Source organism: Schistocerca gregaria, chromosome 2 (genome assembly GCF_023897955.1).
Source record: "Schistocerca gregaria isolate iqSchGreg1 chromosome 2, iqSchGreg1.2, whole genome shotgun sequence".
NCBI lineage: Eukaryota > Metazoa > Arthropoda > Insecta > Orthoptera > Acrididae > Schistocerca > Schistocerca gregaria.
In genome coordinates, this window is record NC_064921.1 from 382100761 (window position 1) to 382116187 (window position 15427).

Below are 15427 nucleotides of genomic sequence, written 5' to 3' on the forward strand. Positions count from 1 at the left end.
TTACATAGCAGAAAGTAATACCAAGCAGCTGTACTCGTATTTATTGTCAAATTATTTGTACAGCAAAGATGCGTTATCCTATACTTGTGTGAGCTTAGACTGTTGACGGCTAATCGTCACGTTGTGGACAGAGTCAACGTTTTCTACAATCTGTAGTCCGATGTTATTTATATCACTTTGTGGACAGAGTCAAAGTTTTATACAATCTGTAGTCCGATGTTATTTATATCAAACAGGGTCAACGGTGTATTTGGACGCTAACTCGACATTTTCTCATTGTTTTTAAATTCACGTACGACCCGTTAACAGTTTATGTACGGTCATATTGGATGTGACCTTGACATTGACCAACAGTGTGAACGAATCATCTTATTTAAATAATAAACAGTTTCAGTGAGCCATGAATTTTTAATCGATATATGTTGGCTTTGAATCCCAGAATAGGGAAATATTTAATACTATTAATTAATTACTTAAAACACAAAGACTTATTACTGGTGTAGACATACTATCGGGGAATACACGTTGAGATACAAGCAGTCCTCTTGGCCTAACAAAGACTGAGCGCAGGGAGATCCCAACTGGAGAGCATCTCGAACTCCTGTCCAAGCAGCTTTCCTCACGGGCGGCTGTGGAAAATAAATATTTCACTTCAGACAGCAGTCCAGGCGATGTCATACATTTACCAAGTTAACACTGTGTACTGTTTAGCAACCTTTGCTGTATTTTAAATCCGAAGATGACTAAGTTGGGTCGAAACTGGGCATTTCTCTCTCTCTCTCTCTCTTCCTCTCTCTTTCTCTCTCTTTCTCTCTCTCTCTCTCTCTCTCTCTGTCTGTCTCTCTCTTTCTAAGACAGGGGCTTACGAAATAAAACATTAAGAGACATTTTAAAAAGCAAGCAAATATTATTTTTTACATAAACTGACATTTTAAATGGGCACCCCGAATTACTTCATAGGCAATCAATAACACGAGAAGCGCAAAGAGTATGGCATTGGTCGCATTGCCTTACATCAATTACATCCAGAGAAATCGCAAAGCGAAACTGACTATTGAAATAAGCGAAACGTGACGCTATTGCGCATCCTGAGACGCAATCGCTCGTAATTCGATGTTATTCAGGAACTACGATGGGACAGGCGCTGTGCTTATTGATATTTACACTGCTGTTAAGTGGACTGGAAACAATGCAGATGTTCAAACACACACAATGAAAAATAAGGAAAGTATTTATTCTGCACATTCGTGCTTCATTGATCTTTACTACCGTATTAGAATAGACGTGATAGCAACGAAAAACAAAATTTCACTGGCGAGGGTAAACATCATTAATGGCTGATCATGGCTCTAATAGAGGTATAAATGGTAATTGTACGTAGTTGTGTTGTAGGTAATTCTGTGACTAGATATCTGTACTGTTTCCGGTCCATTTAAAAACTGTGTAAATAGTTATAACTACAGTGATAGTTGCATTGTAGTACGTCAATGACATTGTGATTACGAGAGAAGTTGGATTGACACTTGCATCTCAGCATTTGCAATAGCGGCGCATTTCGTCTATTCGAAGAGTCAACTTCAATTTGCAATTTGTCGGGATGAAATCGACGTATTGCGATAACAAACAACGCCATTCTTTTTGTGATTTTTCCTGTTATTGATTGTGTAAGAGATAATACTGGGTTGTCTATTTTTTTAAAAAATAATATTTGTTTACAATTTAGAATGTGTCATAGTATTTAGTTTCATGAACGACGTTTTACATTCATACCAGTCAAAGTCGGTTTTCAATACCTATTGTTGTCCCAAAGACATGTGCACTGAAACCTTCAAGGGGACCTACCTGTTTATATATGAAGAATCTAAAGTACCCAAACACCCATACATTATGCGTAATTTAGCACTAGATGTCGCGGGAGGCCGACCCGCCGTTATAACATAGGGCGACGAATAACTACGTTGCCAGCAGGGAACAGTAAGAGCAGAATGGGTCAGTGAGGAGAGGTCAGTGACTTCGACTAGTATTTGGGTCTCATGTGGATAACAGATGCAACAGGGATAGTTCAACCCTTGTAAAGCTGCCTAAGCCGACTGTTGGTGACGTGGCGGTGAAACGTAAATGCAAAGGATCAACCACAGCGTAAGTGCGACGAGCCAGACCTCATGTACTAAAGGACAGCTGCCGTCGTGCAATGTTGAGGGCTATTACAAAAAATAGCATGAAATCAGCAGAAGGAATCACCCACGAGTTCCTGACTGCTGGCAGTAATCCAGCTGGCGCAGTTAAGAACACGGGGTGCAATGGTCGAGCAGCCCCTCGTTCTGTAGTCAGTGCTACGCGACACTTCAGGTAATGTAAAGAGTGACGCAACTGGACAGTGGATGACTGGAAGCGAGTGATTTGGAGTGAAGAATCAGTCTGTAGACAGAGGCAGTCCGACGGTAAGGTCTGAATTTGGCGAATGCCTGAAGACTGTAGCCTGCCTTCCCTTTCGGTGCCAACAGGTAAGCACGAAGAGGTGGTGTTATGGCATGGGAGTGATTTCGTGGTTCCGATGTGGTCCAAGTATTGGGCTTAAGGAAACGGTAAATGTGGAATTGTATGAACACATTTCATGGCATTGTGTAGTGTGTAGAGGAAAGGAGCTCTTCGGAGACTATGACTGCTTGAATCAGCGTGACAATGAGCCCTGTCATAAGACATCTGTCAGGCAGTTGTTTATGTACAGTGACACTCATGAAATTTAATGGTCTGCACAGAGTGTGGACCTGAATCAAATGGAACAAATCTAGCATGCGTAGGAGTTTCGACTTCACTCCAGACCCCTAGCAGCCAACATGACTACTTCTGCTTTCGGATCTTTGGAAATAATGATCTACCATTCCTCCACAGACATACAAACTCCGCATTGGAAGTTTCCCCAGCATCATTCAAGCCATCACAAAGGCGAAAGGGGGACAAACACCATATTAACGGTCACTAATAAGAGTTCAGATACACGAGAATGAAGTGTCACTATTATCTTCTGAGGACATAATACCGCCTTCCTACGTTTCAATAATGATGTCTGTGTTATCACACCAGTATGAAAACCAAATCACATTAATGAAGTACTCCAGATAACGTTAAATAATTTAGCTACAGGTAAAGCAAATGACAGGCTTTGATTTTTCTGCAGAGCACTAAGGAACGTGTGGTTGTCTAACAATGTAACTGCTTGGAAAAAACACAGTTCATGACAGAGTACTGCTTTCATGTGTTGGATTTGTATCAAAACGGACTAACAGTCCAGACAAGGAATGGTTTCATGAAACGTAATCTTTCACGGCCAACGTTTTATTCAGTTTAAACTTCCAGGTTGAGAGGTCTTGGTGGTTCATCGATCACGGTCTCTAAGCCAGGAAATTTTAACTCAAAAAGAAAGGTTTTCGCCGCTCGGGATTAGCCGAGCGGTCTCAGGCGCTACAGTCATGGACTGTGCGACTGGTACCGGTGAAGGTTGGAGTCCTCCCTCAGGCGTGGGTGTGTGTGTTTGTCCTTAGGATAATTTAGGTTAAGTAGTGTGTAAGCTTAGGGACTGATGACCTTAGCAGTTAAGTCCCATAAGATTTCACACACATTTGAACATTTTTTTTGAAAGGTTTGCTTACCTCGCGAGAGAGTGTAACGTAAATGCTGTTAATACCTTAGTTGCTAGCACTCGAAGAAAGACTTTGAACATCGCATGATGTTAGACTTATAAAGTATCAAAAGAGGTTTTCAGGCTCGTATTTGGGACTCATTTCACCCGCTCGTATCCCGTGCCCTCTGAGGCGACAAAAGTCATGGGACACCTCCTAATATCGCGTCGGCTCTCCAACTGCCCGGCACAGTGCAGCAACTCAACGTGGCATGAACTCGACAAGTAATTGGAAGTCCCCTGCAAAAATATTGAGTCATGCTGCTACTACAGCCGTCCATTACTGCGAAGGTGTTACCGGTGAAGGATTTTGTGCACGAACTGACCTCGATTAGGTACCATAAGTGCTCGAGGGGATTCACGTCTGGCGATCTTTTTGGCCAAACCATTGGCTGGAATTGTACAGAATGTACTTCAGAACATTGGAATGCAGAATTGTCATCCATAAAAATTCCATCGTTGTTTGGGAATATGAAGTTCATAAATGGCTGCATATTGTCTCCAAACAATTCCAAATAATTATCCGTACAATTGGACCTGGGGATCCAGTCCATTCTACGTAAACACAGCCCTCACAATCATGGGGTCACCACCAGCTTGCACAGTGCCTTCTTGAGAAATTTGGTCTACGGGTTCGTGGGGTCTGTGCTACATTCGAAACCTATTATCAGCTCTTACCACATGAAATCAGATCTCATCTGACCAGTCACGGTTTTCCAGTCGTCTAGGGTCCAACTGATATGGTCATGAGCCCAAAAGAGGGGCTGCAGGCGTTGTCGTACTGTTAGCAAAGGTACTCCCATCAGTCGCCAGCTGCCATAGCCCACTAACTCCAGATTTTGTCACACTGTCCAGACAGATATATTCTTCGTACGTCCTTCATTGATATCTGCATTTTTTTCGGGCAACGTTGGTTGTCTGCTAACACTGACAATTCTACGAATACACCGCTGCTCTCTGAGGTTAAGGGAAGTCCCTCGGCCACTGCCTTACTCGTGTTGGGAGGTAATGCCTGAAATTTGATGTTCTCGGTACACTCTTGACACTGTGAATCCCGGAATACTGAATTCCTTAACGTTTTTCGAAAGGGATTGTCCCATGCGTCTAGCTCAACTACCAGTGCGCGTTCAGAGTCTGCTAATATCTATATTGCGGCCATAATGGCGTTGGAAACATTTTCACATAATTACCTGTGTACAAATGACAGCTCCGCCAATGAACCGCCCTTTAAAGCTTGCGTACGCGATACTGTCACCATGTGTATGAGTATACAGAGGGGTCCAAAAAAGTGTATCCACTGTTTAAAAGTCCATAACTGGCAAATTAACTGACGGAGTTGTCTCATCTTTTGTACTGCAATAGTTTGTAGCTCCGGCAGTCGCCACACAAGCGTTGTATTGCGTTGTTTTGTTTTGTCAGATTACAGTCGCCAGATAGTCAGTCTTTTGTCATTAGTTGCACCTATTTACTCGTGTAAACATGGCTGACGCAAGGCTTACATTCGATGAAAGGAAGTCAGTTTTGAAGTGGTATTCTGAGTACGAAATCATTAATGAGGTTCAACGGCAATTGAGAAATGAGTATCAAACAGAGCCACCGACACATTTAACGATTCGTTGCATTCGAGACAAATTTGAGGCCGAATAATGTGTTAAAGATGTACACAAGCAACGATCTGTACGACCTGTAACAGTAATAAGTCCAGCTAACTCCCGTTGTGTGTTACAACAATTCACTCGCTCACCACAGAAGTCTGTGAGACCGTGTGCCCGTGCAACTGGAGTGAGTCGCTCAAGTGTTCGGCGAATTTTGAAGACAGCAAAGTGGAAGTGCTACATCCCACGATTGTTACACGCAGTGAACGAGGACGACCCAGATCGCAGAATGGAGTACTGCGAGTGGTTGTTTACTAACAAGAGTTTCCAGAGATGATTGTGTTGTCTGATGAGGCACAGATCAATCTCAATAGCACAGTAAGTCGCTACAATTGCATTTACTGGGCCGCCGAAAATCCGAAGGTCCATGTAGATAAAGTCGTGAATTTGCCAGGAGTAAAAGTGTGGTGTGGATTCTCGTACCGGGTCCTGATTGGGCCATTCTTCTTTGACGGCACAGTTACCGGTGAGGTGTACCTTCAGAAGCTTCAGACATCCATTTCACCTGCCATCCGAGACTTGTATGGAGACGGAAGAGTTCAGTTTCAACAAAATGGTGCCTCAGCCAACTACCAAAATCGCGTTAGAGCGTATCTCGACGAAAATCTACCAGGAAGATGGATAGGACGTAGAGGTGCTGTGGAGTATCCACCATGTTCCCCAGGCCTAACTCCTCTGGATTTTTGCCTGTGGGGAACACTAAAGGACGTCGTTTATCGACAAAAGTCACGCAGATTGGATGAACGTCGTGAATCCATCGTACATTCATGTGCAAATATCCAACTGAACACGTTGCAGTCAGTAGTTCGTGCTGCAGTTCGGCGGCATAGTTTGTGTGTGGATGTTAATGGTGGCCATTTCGACAACCTACAGAGATATTTTTTAAGTTGGACTATAAGCTACACTTTCACCAAAAATGAGACACCTCCGTCAATTAGTTTGCAAGTTATGGATTTTTAAACAGTGGATATAGTTTTTTGGACCCGTCTGTATATCGCTAACCCATGACTTTTGTCATACAATGTATGTAGTTCATCCATCCTGGGAATAGAGAATTTCAACGATTTTTTTCTGTTATCGATACCGATGCTGGCAAGATATTTGTCACAGGAATTCCGAAAATGTATAGAGATCTCTACAATATTCACCCAGAGTACGGTGGAAGAAAGAAAGGGATTCAGTCCATGTAGGGATAGAAGGTTTAATAAAACATTTTTATTTACTTACTAAAACGTGATTAAAATTTACCTTTTGTGTTCTTCTATTGTGCTTTAGACGTTTGATGAATGCAGGGTACGTTCAATGGCAAAAGTTATTTTTGTGTAATATAATTACAGTTTAACAAGTTTCAGGTATTTTACATCATTTCTACTGTGAAGCCTTGCTTAATGCCGAATTTTATTATTATAGATCAATGAGAGATATCCTATGGAATTCGATGAGTGAGTCTGTATCAGAATATGACACATAAATGGTCGTATGTTTTAACTGAAGTGACTTGAAGCTTAAAATTTTTACACCGCCTAGCGACTACATTCCATAACATGTAACACCGCACTAGCTTGTGAGCAGCGACGAAAAATTTTGTTTTAAAGTTGTTTGGCTCTAACTGCGTACCGGTACATAGATTTTGTTTGAGTTTGCGTCCACCACGTTTGATGACGCGCTATGGCCGTCTCTCTCAGGTCGTCGGGATACATGGCCATACCATAAACATGTTATATATTAAATTTTGATGTCATCGTTACTTTTTTTACAGCTGCCAAATAAGTATTTCCAAAGGCTGGCTTTTCTACGGGATCATGGAAGAAAGAAGACCTTAAAAATGCCATTAACGAATAAACAACGATGGTTATTCTGTGAGAAAAGCTTCCATGGAGTCTAATATTTCCAGGAAAACTCTTGCAAGAAAATTAACATCGGCTGTTATTCCAAAATTTCAATGGCTCCTAGTTCTTGTTTGGATTCAGTTAATGAGTCACGACATGTCAATCACATAAAATAAATGCTGACCCATGGGTTTTCCTTAACAAGGGACTGTGTACGGAGTCTACCTTATGATTTTGCTGCTCAGCGTGGCCTCAAACATGAATCTAAAAACGAAAAAGGTAAAGCAGATTCCGACTGGCTACAACTGTTCTTATCTCGACATCTAAGTGTGCCAAAATCTGAAGCCGTATATTTGTCCAGAGTCAAGGAAATGAATCGTGATGAAATCAAGGAATATTTCAATTTACTTTCAGCAGTAACGGGACAAAATTGTTTGCTCAAAAAGCCAGGAAGTATATTTAACGTGGATAAGACAGACCTTTAGTTAAAAAGCCGATCAGGTGCTGTTGTAGATAAAAAAAGGGGTGAGAAACAGCTCCTGTAATTACTTAGTCAGAAAAAGGAGACACTATTACAGTACCTACTTGCTGCAGTGCTAGAAGAAGAGCAACGTCACCTCTACTAGGACCTTCTACAATATCAGTCAACGGGCCTATTCGACCTATATTTCAAATTAAACGAATCAAGACACTCCCACAAAAATTCTGAACGCTATTTCACCTTTGTCTACTAGAACCGAAACTCAAACACACGTAGAGCTAGAAAAAACTTGACGTCAAAAGAAAATCTCAAAAGTTGAAATTGAAAGTTGATGGTAAAGGAAAAAGGACTAGGCTTGTTGCGAAAAAAGGCTTGCGTACTTCAGAAAGTTCAGACTCGGCAGATGACTTTCACTACAAGGGAGAGTAAAGTGACGAACTTTTTTAAATAGAGGACGAGTGATTTGGAGGTTGAGAATATTCCTCAAAAACAGATAAAACCTGTGATTGGATTCAAATTGTCAGGTGGAAGCGTAGGTTACACGAATCCTGCCACATCATTTATTGATGGGTGCTATCGATGTATTAATACAGTTTTAAAAACATAAATAAATCTATGCCAATACAAGTAAGCATTCGTTTTCATAAATTAGGTTTAGTTCTAGACTTAACTAACTGCATAATTGAGATGATTTCTCATTATTTTCAATATAAAACTATTATGTTCCAACTAGTTAATAAAAATACTAAAAAGTTCAAGAACTTCAAAATGCTTTATACAATTGATGCGTCTACTTAAGTTAAAATTTATATATGGTTAATAGCCTTATAAAATATTTTTAACATCAAGAGATTCAATAAAACGCAATTAAAGTGTTAGAAGCTTTTTAAAATTTTTTTCTTTCATTTTAAGTGTTTTTTTCTGTGGCCATTTATCCCTTACTGTCTAGCCACATAACCCTGATTTTCGGGTAAGATGGCCAAGTCTACGCATTTTTTGAAAGAGGTTTAGTTACTATGAAGCACGGTATAGTTTTGAAAAGGAAATCGACTTTTATTTTTTATGGACTGAAAAAGCAGAATGCAGAAAGTTTCAGGTTGTTCTTCTATATTAGTTTGTGAAACTGACTATTGACAAAACTCATAGCCATTCGCCCCCAATTTATCCCACTGTTGTACATGTAAACCTGAGTAGTATTTCAACTTAAATACTAATTGTGCTGTTTTCAGTTCCGTACGTTGAGTTGTTTTTCATAATGTATGCACATTCATCTTGTTATAAAAACCTGAGTTCTGTTTCCTACGTACTGCTGGTTCGTTACAGTCTGCATGATGAGTCAGTGTACAGTGGAAACATAGTTATTCAGTTTCAACAGATTGTACGTATTAAGCCACTCACGCCTTTAAACCACTGTTAAAAGTATTAACTGCGTTATAACATGCTATGTAAGGATATCAGTTTCCGTAGAATACCGGTAGGAACCGGTGGAATGGGTGAGTGAAGTTTTTGAGAAAGGCACGGTGCTGGGTAGCGGAGGTTCGGTGGAGAGTTGGTCGTAGTGGGGTTAAAGGCGAGATGAGATGTAGGTATAGTGAGGAACTAATCCTGGTGAACAAAAATCAAAACGACATTTTTCCACAGGCTCAATATTTTTTCGACTGCACTGACAAACTATAGCAGTACGCTGGTTTGCAATAATGATTTTCGTCTGCAGAGGACGCTCTATCGTACGCACTGAACAGAGCATCAGTTTACGATCATGGTTTCGATGGTAGTCCTAGTTATGTTTACAAAATAATAGTAAACATTCCTTTGGTGTGAAGCCACGAAAACGTTCAGCAATCGGTCCTAGAAAGAAAATCCTTTGGATGTGTGTGGGGGTGGGGGGGGGGGGGGGGGGCGTTGGGGTGATGGTGGGGGGAGGGGGTGTTCAGTGAGGCTAGAGACACGACGGTCTTACTCCTGTAAGACTGTTCATATTTAGACTCGTTGAGAAACGCACAGAGTGATTATAATCAAACTTTCGCTACCTGAGTCAGTGTAAACAGAAAACCACTTACCGTATGAGTAGCTAACATTGCATGAGTGATGTTCAGACCGTACTCCGTCGGGTTTGCGTTGTTATAACCGTAGCGTTATGATTTGCCGTTAGGTTTAGATACTGGTACGGTGACGTAGGGTTGAAACGCAAGCATCAGAGCATTTCACCAAATGACATTTCATTTACAGTTCCAGACAGTCGACATGGGTCCGGACAAAGTGTGAGGACTCTACCCGTCAGGCAGTCCACAAGCTGTGTCACGACAGCTGAATGTTCCACCATACACAGTTCGAAAAATACTGCTAATAGTTCTGAAATAATATCTATAGTACGGTTCTAGGTTTCTTGGATGCAGATTGTCATCACAATGGGCAAAGTTTGTACCTGGGACGTAAATATAGTCCACAATGAACAAATGTTACTCTCTTACGTGGAAATTGAAATGTTTTTCCTTCAATGGTGAATTCGTTGTTTCTCTTCCATATGTCTTCACAAACGCTTCCACAAAGCTTCATTGTCTTACGATCACTCTCAAGGTGCGAGAGTTTAATTACAACCACCCCCTTACATGTCCTGTACTTCCATGATTATTCTGTCGTTATGCACAGGATAGAGTAGCATGGAGAGCTGCATCAAACCAGTCTCAGGACTGAAGACAACAAAAACAACATACAAGATATGCGAACATTTAAGTAAACTCTGGTTCACATGGAGGCAGGGATGTTTAAAAATCTCCAGCTCGACGTCCGAACACCCTCACGCCCTCCTTTAGATTCTCCGGGTAACACCAGTGCGAGATTACTTCTTTCCTCATCTGATGTTTTACTCCCTCTATATAGTTCTAATCAAAAAACGAAATGTTAGAAGTAACCATAGTTTCCAATCAGAATAAATCTCTGAGAAAATGACGTGTCATTCGTGTTCAGTTTTTACTTTTCTTTTTCTGGTAAGAAGTATTATCGCTAAGCAACCGGAATAGAGCATAATACGCATTTTAGATGAGTGACTTGCCTGGAATCTGAGGTCACCAACTGGGGACTCTGCATAGGGGATGCCTTTGAAACTGTACATCGTCATATTGGTGTACGTTGTTTCGATTTGACCTCTCAGATCTCCTTCTTGTGTGCTGACTGTCACATATTCCTGTGCCTGCAAGAAAAGTGTTAGCCATTTCATTCATTAGAGTTTAAAAGTTACGAAAAAGAAATTATATACTACATCTAGAACACTAAATGCAATATATCGATGAAAGACTTAAATTCAGCATATCAGTTTGATCAACTAAATATTTTTTATGGCAGGAACTTTGTTCAATAGCTTAGTGTACATGTTTTAGACGTCTACAGAGACTGGCATTCTTTGATAGAAACGGACGTAAATCACTCAGTGAATACAAATTAAATGTACGTGCCTTCTATATAGTTAGATAAATTATGCATACAATTGAAGAATAATATACTTTTTATACCTGGTTTATTTATGAAGACTCGTTATAATGTTACACAATGCAAAATAATACCTAATAATTATATGCAACTTTCGAACGTTCTTTCTTTCTGAGAGAAAATACAGAATGTATCTCTCTTTGGCAACTCTGCATTTCTGTGCTCGAGTCTCCACTACGGAATATGCAAACTGACACCTGTGTCTACGTCTGGGAACAAGTATTCACCTCTTTCTTCCACAACGTGATTACTTGTATCACCCAGTTTAGAAGTTCAATTCGAGTACACACAAATCGGCAAAATGTATTCTGACAATTTACCTCGTCCTGCGTTTTTCAAGTAAGAAGTCCATTTGCTGTATCTGTATAGATAGACTGACCTTTGGAGATTTATAGATGATGATGAGTTAAATCACACTCCGCAACAAATAAAATAGATGGTATGTATCCAATTTTTTAATTAACTTGCATCGCCACTGTTGAGAGTTTCGTGCAACAGACTGACTCACCAGCCCTTTGTCTGACTGTGTTTTCAAGATGATATGAGATATGTCTTATATAGCAAGGAGTTCGGCCCTTATAATTCCAACCGAACGAGATGTGGCAGTCGTAACGCACGGGAATCGCCTTCAGGGTGAGGACGGCTCATATCCCTGTAGAGGCAATCCAAATTTGGGTTTTTCATGGATTCTTGAATCACTTTAGGCAAAAGCAAGGATGGGTCCGATGATAAGAACACAGCAGGATTCCGTACTCATCCTTCCCCATTCCTACAACGTTGTCGTACTCTAATGACCTCGATGTCGACGGGACGAAAAACCGTCTAGTTTTCACCAAGAGATAACTCCCGTCAAACACCTAAAGTCAATTGTTTGCAAATTAAATTTTCTATCGCAAAGTGTGAAGTCTGCAAAAAATGTAATAACCTTAAATAAATCATACAAATGTGATCTGTTTATTGAGAATTCTTGAAAATCTACACACACAAAATGTAGAACGAGAATGTAGCCTTCGCACTCTCTCTCAGCTGATAAGATTTTTCTTCAGATGAATAGGTCTTGTTGTCAACAGGTTAATGCAATCATACTGTCTCACTCATGAAATGCAGTAGGATTCCTCATCCGACAATATCGAGGCTTTCTACAAACGACTGACAGGCATTTATTTTTTGGGTCCTTCATCTATTGTAAGAAATAAACTCGTTTCACATATTTTGCAGTGACTGGCGTGGTAACTATAACGCTTAATTCTTCGGCTCATAAATGTGCTGATTAAATATCATTAATGAGTGATATGGAAAGTCTGTCAAGGATATGGTTTTATTTTAAAAAACTTTGCTGGCAATCACTTGAGAAACTTTACAGAAACCACGAAAAACACCAGTTGTCGTGGGAATACTGGGATTTGATCAATATTTCTTCAGAACGCCTCAACCAAAGCAACTCGATCTTCGATGGTAAAGGGTAATAGAGCTACTACAGTCTATTGATATTTGTTTGCGTTTAAAAGGAATTTCGCAGTAGCCCTCTTTCTAACCAAAATGGAGACGCCGCGTTTTACTGTAATGTTCACCAGCTACTCCACGTGTTTCTTATATTATTCTGGTATGTGTTGCTGAGTCTTTCAACTGTAAAGTAACTGATACGAATTTCGCGCTGGAAGAAAATTCGATTGTCACACTGAACTGTCAGCAAGAGAAATGGCAAAAATACACGGAGCCTTTTAAATTTGCGTCAGCTTCTTCATTCAGCTTAATGTAGCATTTGCCTCTTTAGATATCATGTATTATCTTTAAATTTCTTTTATTGCAACTATCGTCTTTCAAAACTGTTATCCCCTCTAAAATGGCTCTGAGCACTATGGGACTTAACATCTGAGGTCATCAGTCCCGTAGAACTTAGACCGACTTAAAACTAACTAACCTAAGGACGTCACACACATCCATGCCTGAGGCAGAATTCGAACCTGCAACCGTAGCGGTCGAGCGGTTGCAGACTGAAGCGATCCCTTCTAAAGTTATCCACTTTCTGCAAATACAATTTCCCAGTGAAAAAGCAAACGCAATACAAGATTCCACTTAGTTTGTACTACAGTTTGTGTCCTCTATAGAAATAGTAAAACCAGGAGAATTACAGAAATGACAGACTCTGTGAACCAAGGAAACTTACGTTTATGAAGCATGGCGAAAGGCAAGAATGCAGTATTACGCTGACAAATGCCAATGTGTGGCAGTTCATGGTGCTTCTGAGATGGTCGCGTTTCAGTTTAGTTATAACTACCTGCTCTTATATACCACTTATCTGCACAGGATACTCAACCTTATCGAGAAACTCTTGATTGCGACATACATCACTTAATGTAGGAACGCCGGTGTGACTCACACGATACGACTGTGTGTGCCCTACGACTGCGACCTGCCTGTGACTGACTCATTGTCGTTCAATTGCCATATCATTGTATAAAGTTCTGCTAGCCCCTAATAAAGATGATGAGTAGATAAACTGTCCATTACTCTGACCTATCTGTGACTGCTCGATATTTGGCATATATGGTGTAATTTTGTTCGCTCTCTAGCTTTTAACTTCCTGGTGTCTTGGAAGTACACGAACTGTGGCAAACAGTAAAAGTGTGTCTGCTCGTTGGTTCCTGAAAACGGCGACATATTCTGTAATGTTAGTATGGGTTGTGGGTTACGTCATACTGTAAAATATTCAGTCAAAACGTTCTGGTCGCTGTTACAAGGGGTCTGCATTAGTATGAAAAATACAGTTAGGAGAATTCAATACGTTTCGTCTTAACGCCTGCCCCCGTTTGTTCCATAATGGAACGTAAATGAAGTTGTTTATAAAATAGTACGTCTAGCGTGGGGAACGAAAACACCCATGTTATAGATTGACAATGATTTAGGATTCATTTTTTAGCTCGTACTGGCATCTCAGAAGGGAGCTGCTTTTGTGACGTGTGTTGTTACCGCGGTAAGGATGGGAAAGTATCTTGGGTAATTTTCGCGGAAGTATTTACGGCCAAGTGCGGCGCAACTGGGAGAGTACAGTCCTCCCGTATGCTAGCTAGTAGATACTGCTGGTAGTCAAGATAAAAAACGCCCATGTTATAGATTGACAGTGATTTAGGATTCATTTTTTAGCTCATACTGGCATCTCAGAAGGGAGAAGCTTTTGTGACGTGTGTTGTTACCGCGGTAAGGATGGGAAAGTATCTTGGGTAATTTTCGCGGAAGTATTTACGGCCAAGTGTGGCGCAACTGGGAGAGTACAGTCCTCCCGTATGCTAGCTAGTAGATACTGCTGGCAGTCAAGATAAAGGATGGTTCTACCCAACCCTGCGTTTCATGTTGCTGGGCTGTTTGCCCACATCGATGCCCTCTCGAATCTACCTTCTGAAGATAAATGGCTGCCTAGAGAGCAGACCGCTCACTTTGAACCATGCGTTTACCGCATGCGTTTTGAACTGCTACAACAGTCTTATGTTATAAGAGTGGTATGTGATCTTTGTGCTCCTGACAGGACTCTCAGGGGTTCTGTTGTTAAATTCTTCTTATTCTTTGAACAGCAAATGCGGATGCCACATGATGGACCAGTGTGCGCAAATGCACTGAACTACTATCCTATACTTAAAACACCAGCGGGAGCGCTGTGTGGTATGAGCGCCTAAGCGTAACTGAAAGGGAGCCTTATCATTCCCACTGGTTGAAATAAGGAAACTCTACATCAAACTCCACAAACCACCTAATGATGTGTGGCGGGAGGGGGGGGGGGCGTACTTTCGGTACTACTATCTAAACCATCCAACCCTGTTCCACTCGCGAATAGTGCTTGGGGAGAATGACTGTCGGTAAGCCTCTGTATTGGCTCTAATTTCTCCAATTTTCTCCTCGTGGTCAGTACGCGAGATGTATGTGGGGGAAGTTATACGATGTCCGACTCCTCTTGAAAAGTTCTGTCCCGAAATTTCAATTGTAAATCTCTCAGTGATGCACAACACGTCTCTTGTAACGTCTGACAGCGGGGTTTGTTTAGCATATCCGTAACGCTCTCTCACCAGCTAAACGATCCCGAGACGAAACGCACCGCTCTTTGTTGGATCTTCTCCACCTCATTCATCAGTCCTACCTGATAGAGATCCCAGACACATGAACAATAGTCAAGAATTGGGCAAACAAGCCACTTCTTTCACGAATGAGTTACATTTCCTTAAGATTCTTCCGATGAATCTGTGTTTGGTATCTGCTTTTCTCACTATCTGTTTTATGTTGTCATTCCACTTAAGGTCGCTCTGGA

General features: G+C 41.0%; 1 protein-coding gene across 1 annotated transcript in view; it reads right to left on the reverse strand.

Moving 5' to 3' along the window:
- LOC126320668 (esterase FE4-like) overlaps positions 1-13383 on the reverse strand; it is a 78974-nt gene extending 65591 nt beyond the window's left edge. Inside the window, exons 1-3 of the mRNA XM_049994086.1 lie at positions 13298-13383; positions 10697-10834; positions 510-629 (exon numbers count right to left, since the gene is read on the reverse strand). Coding sequence (XP_049850043.1) covers positions 510-629; positions 10697-10834; positions 13298-13366 — 327 coding nt within the window. The 5' untranslated portion in view covers positions 13367-13383. The remainder of the gene's footprint in view (positions 1-509; positions 630-10696; positions 10835-13297) is intronic.
- Between the last annotated feature and the right edge of the window lie 2044 nt (positions 13384-15427).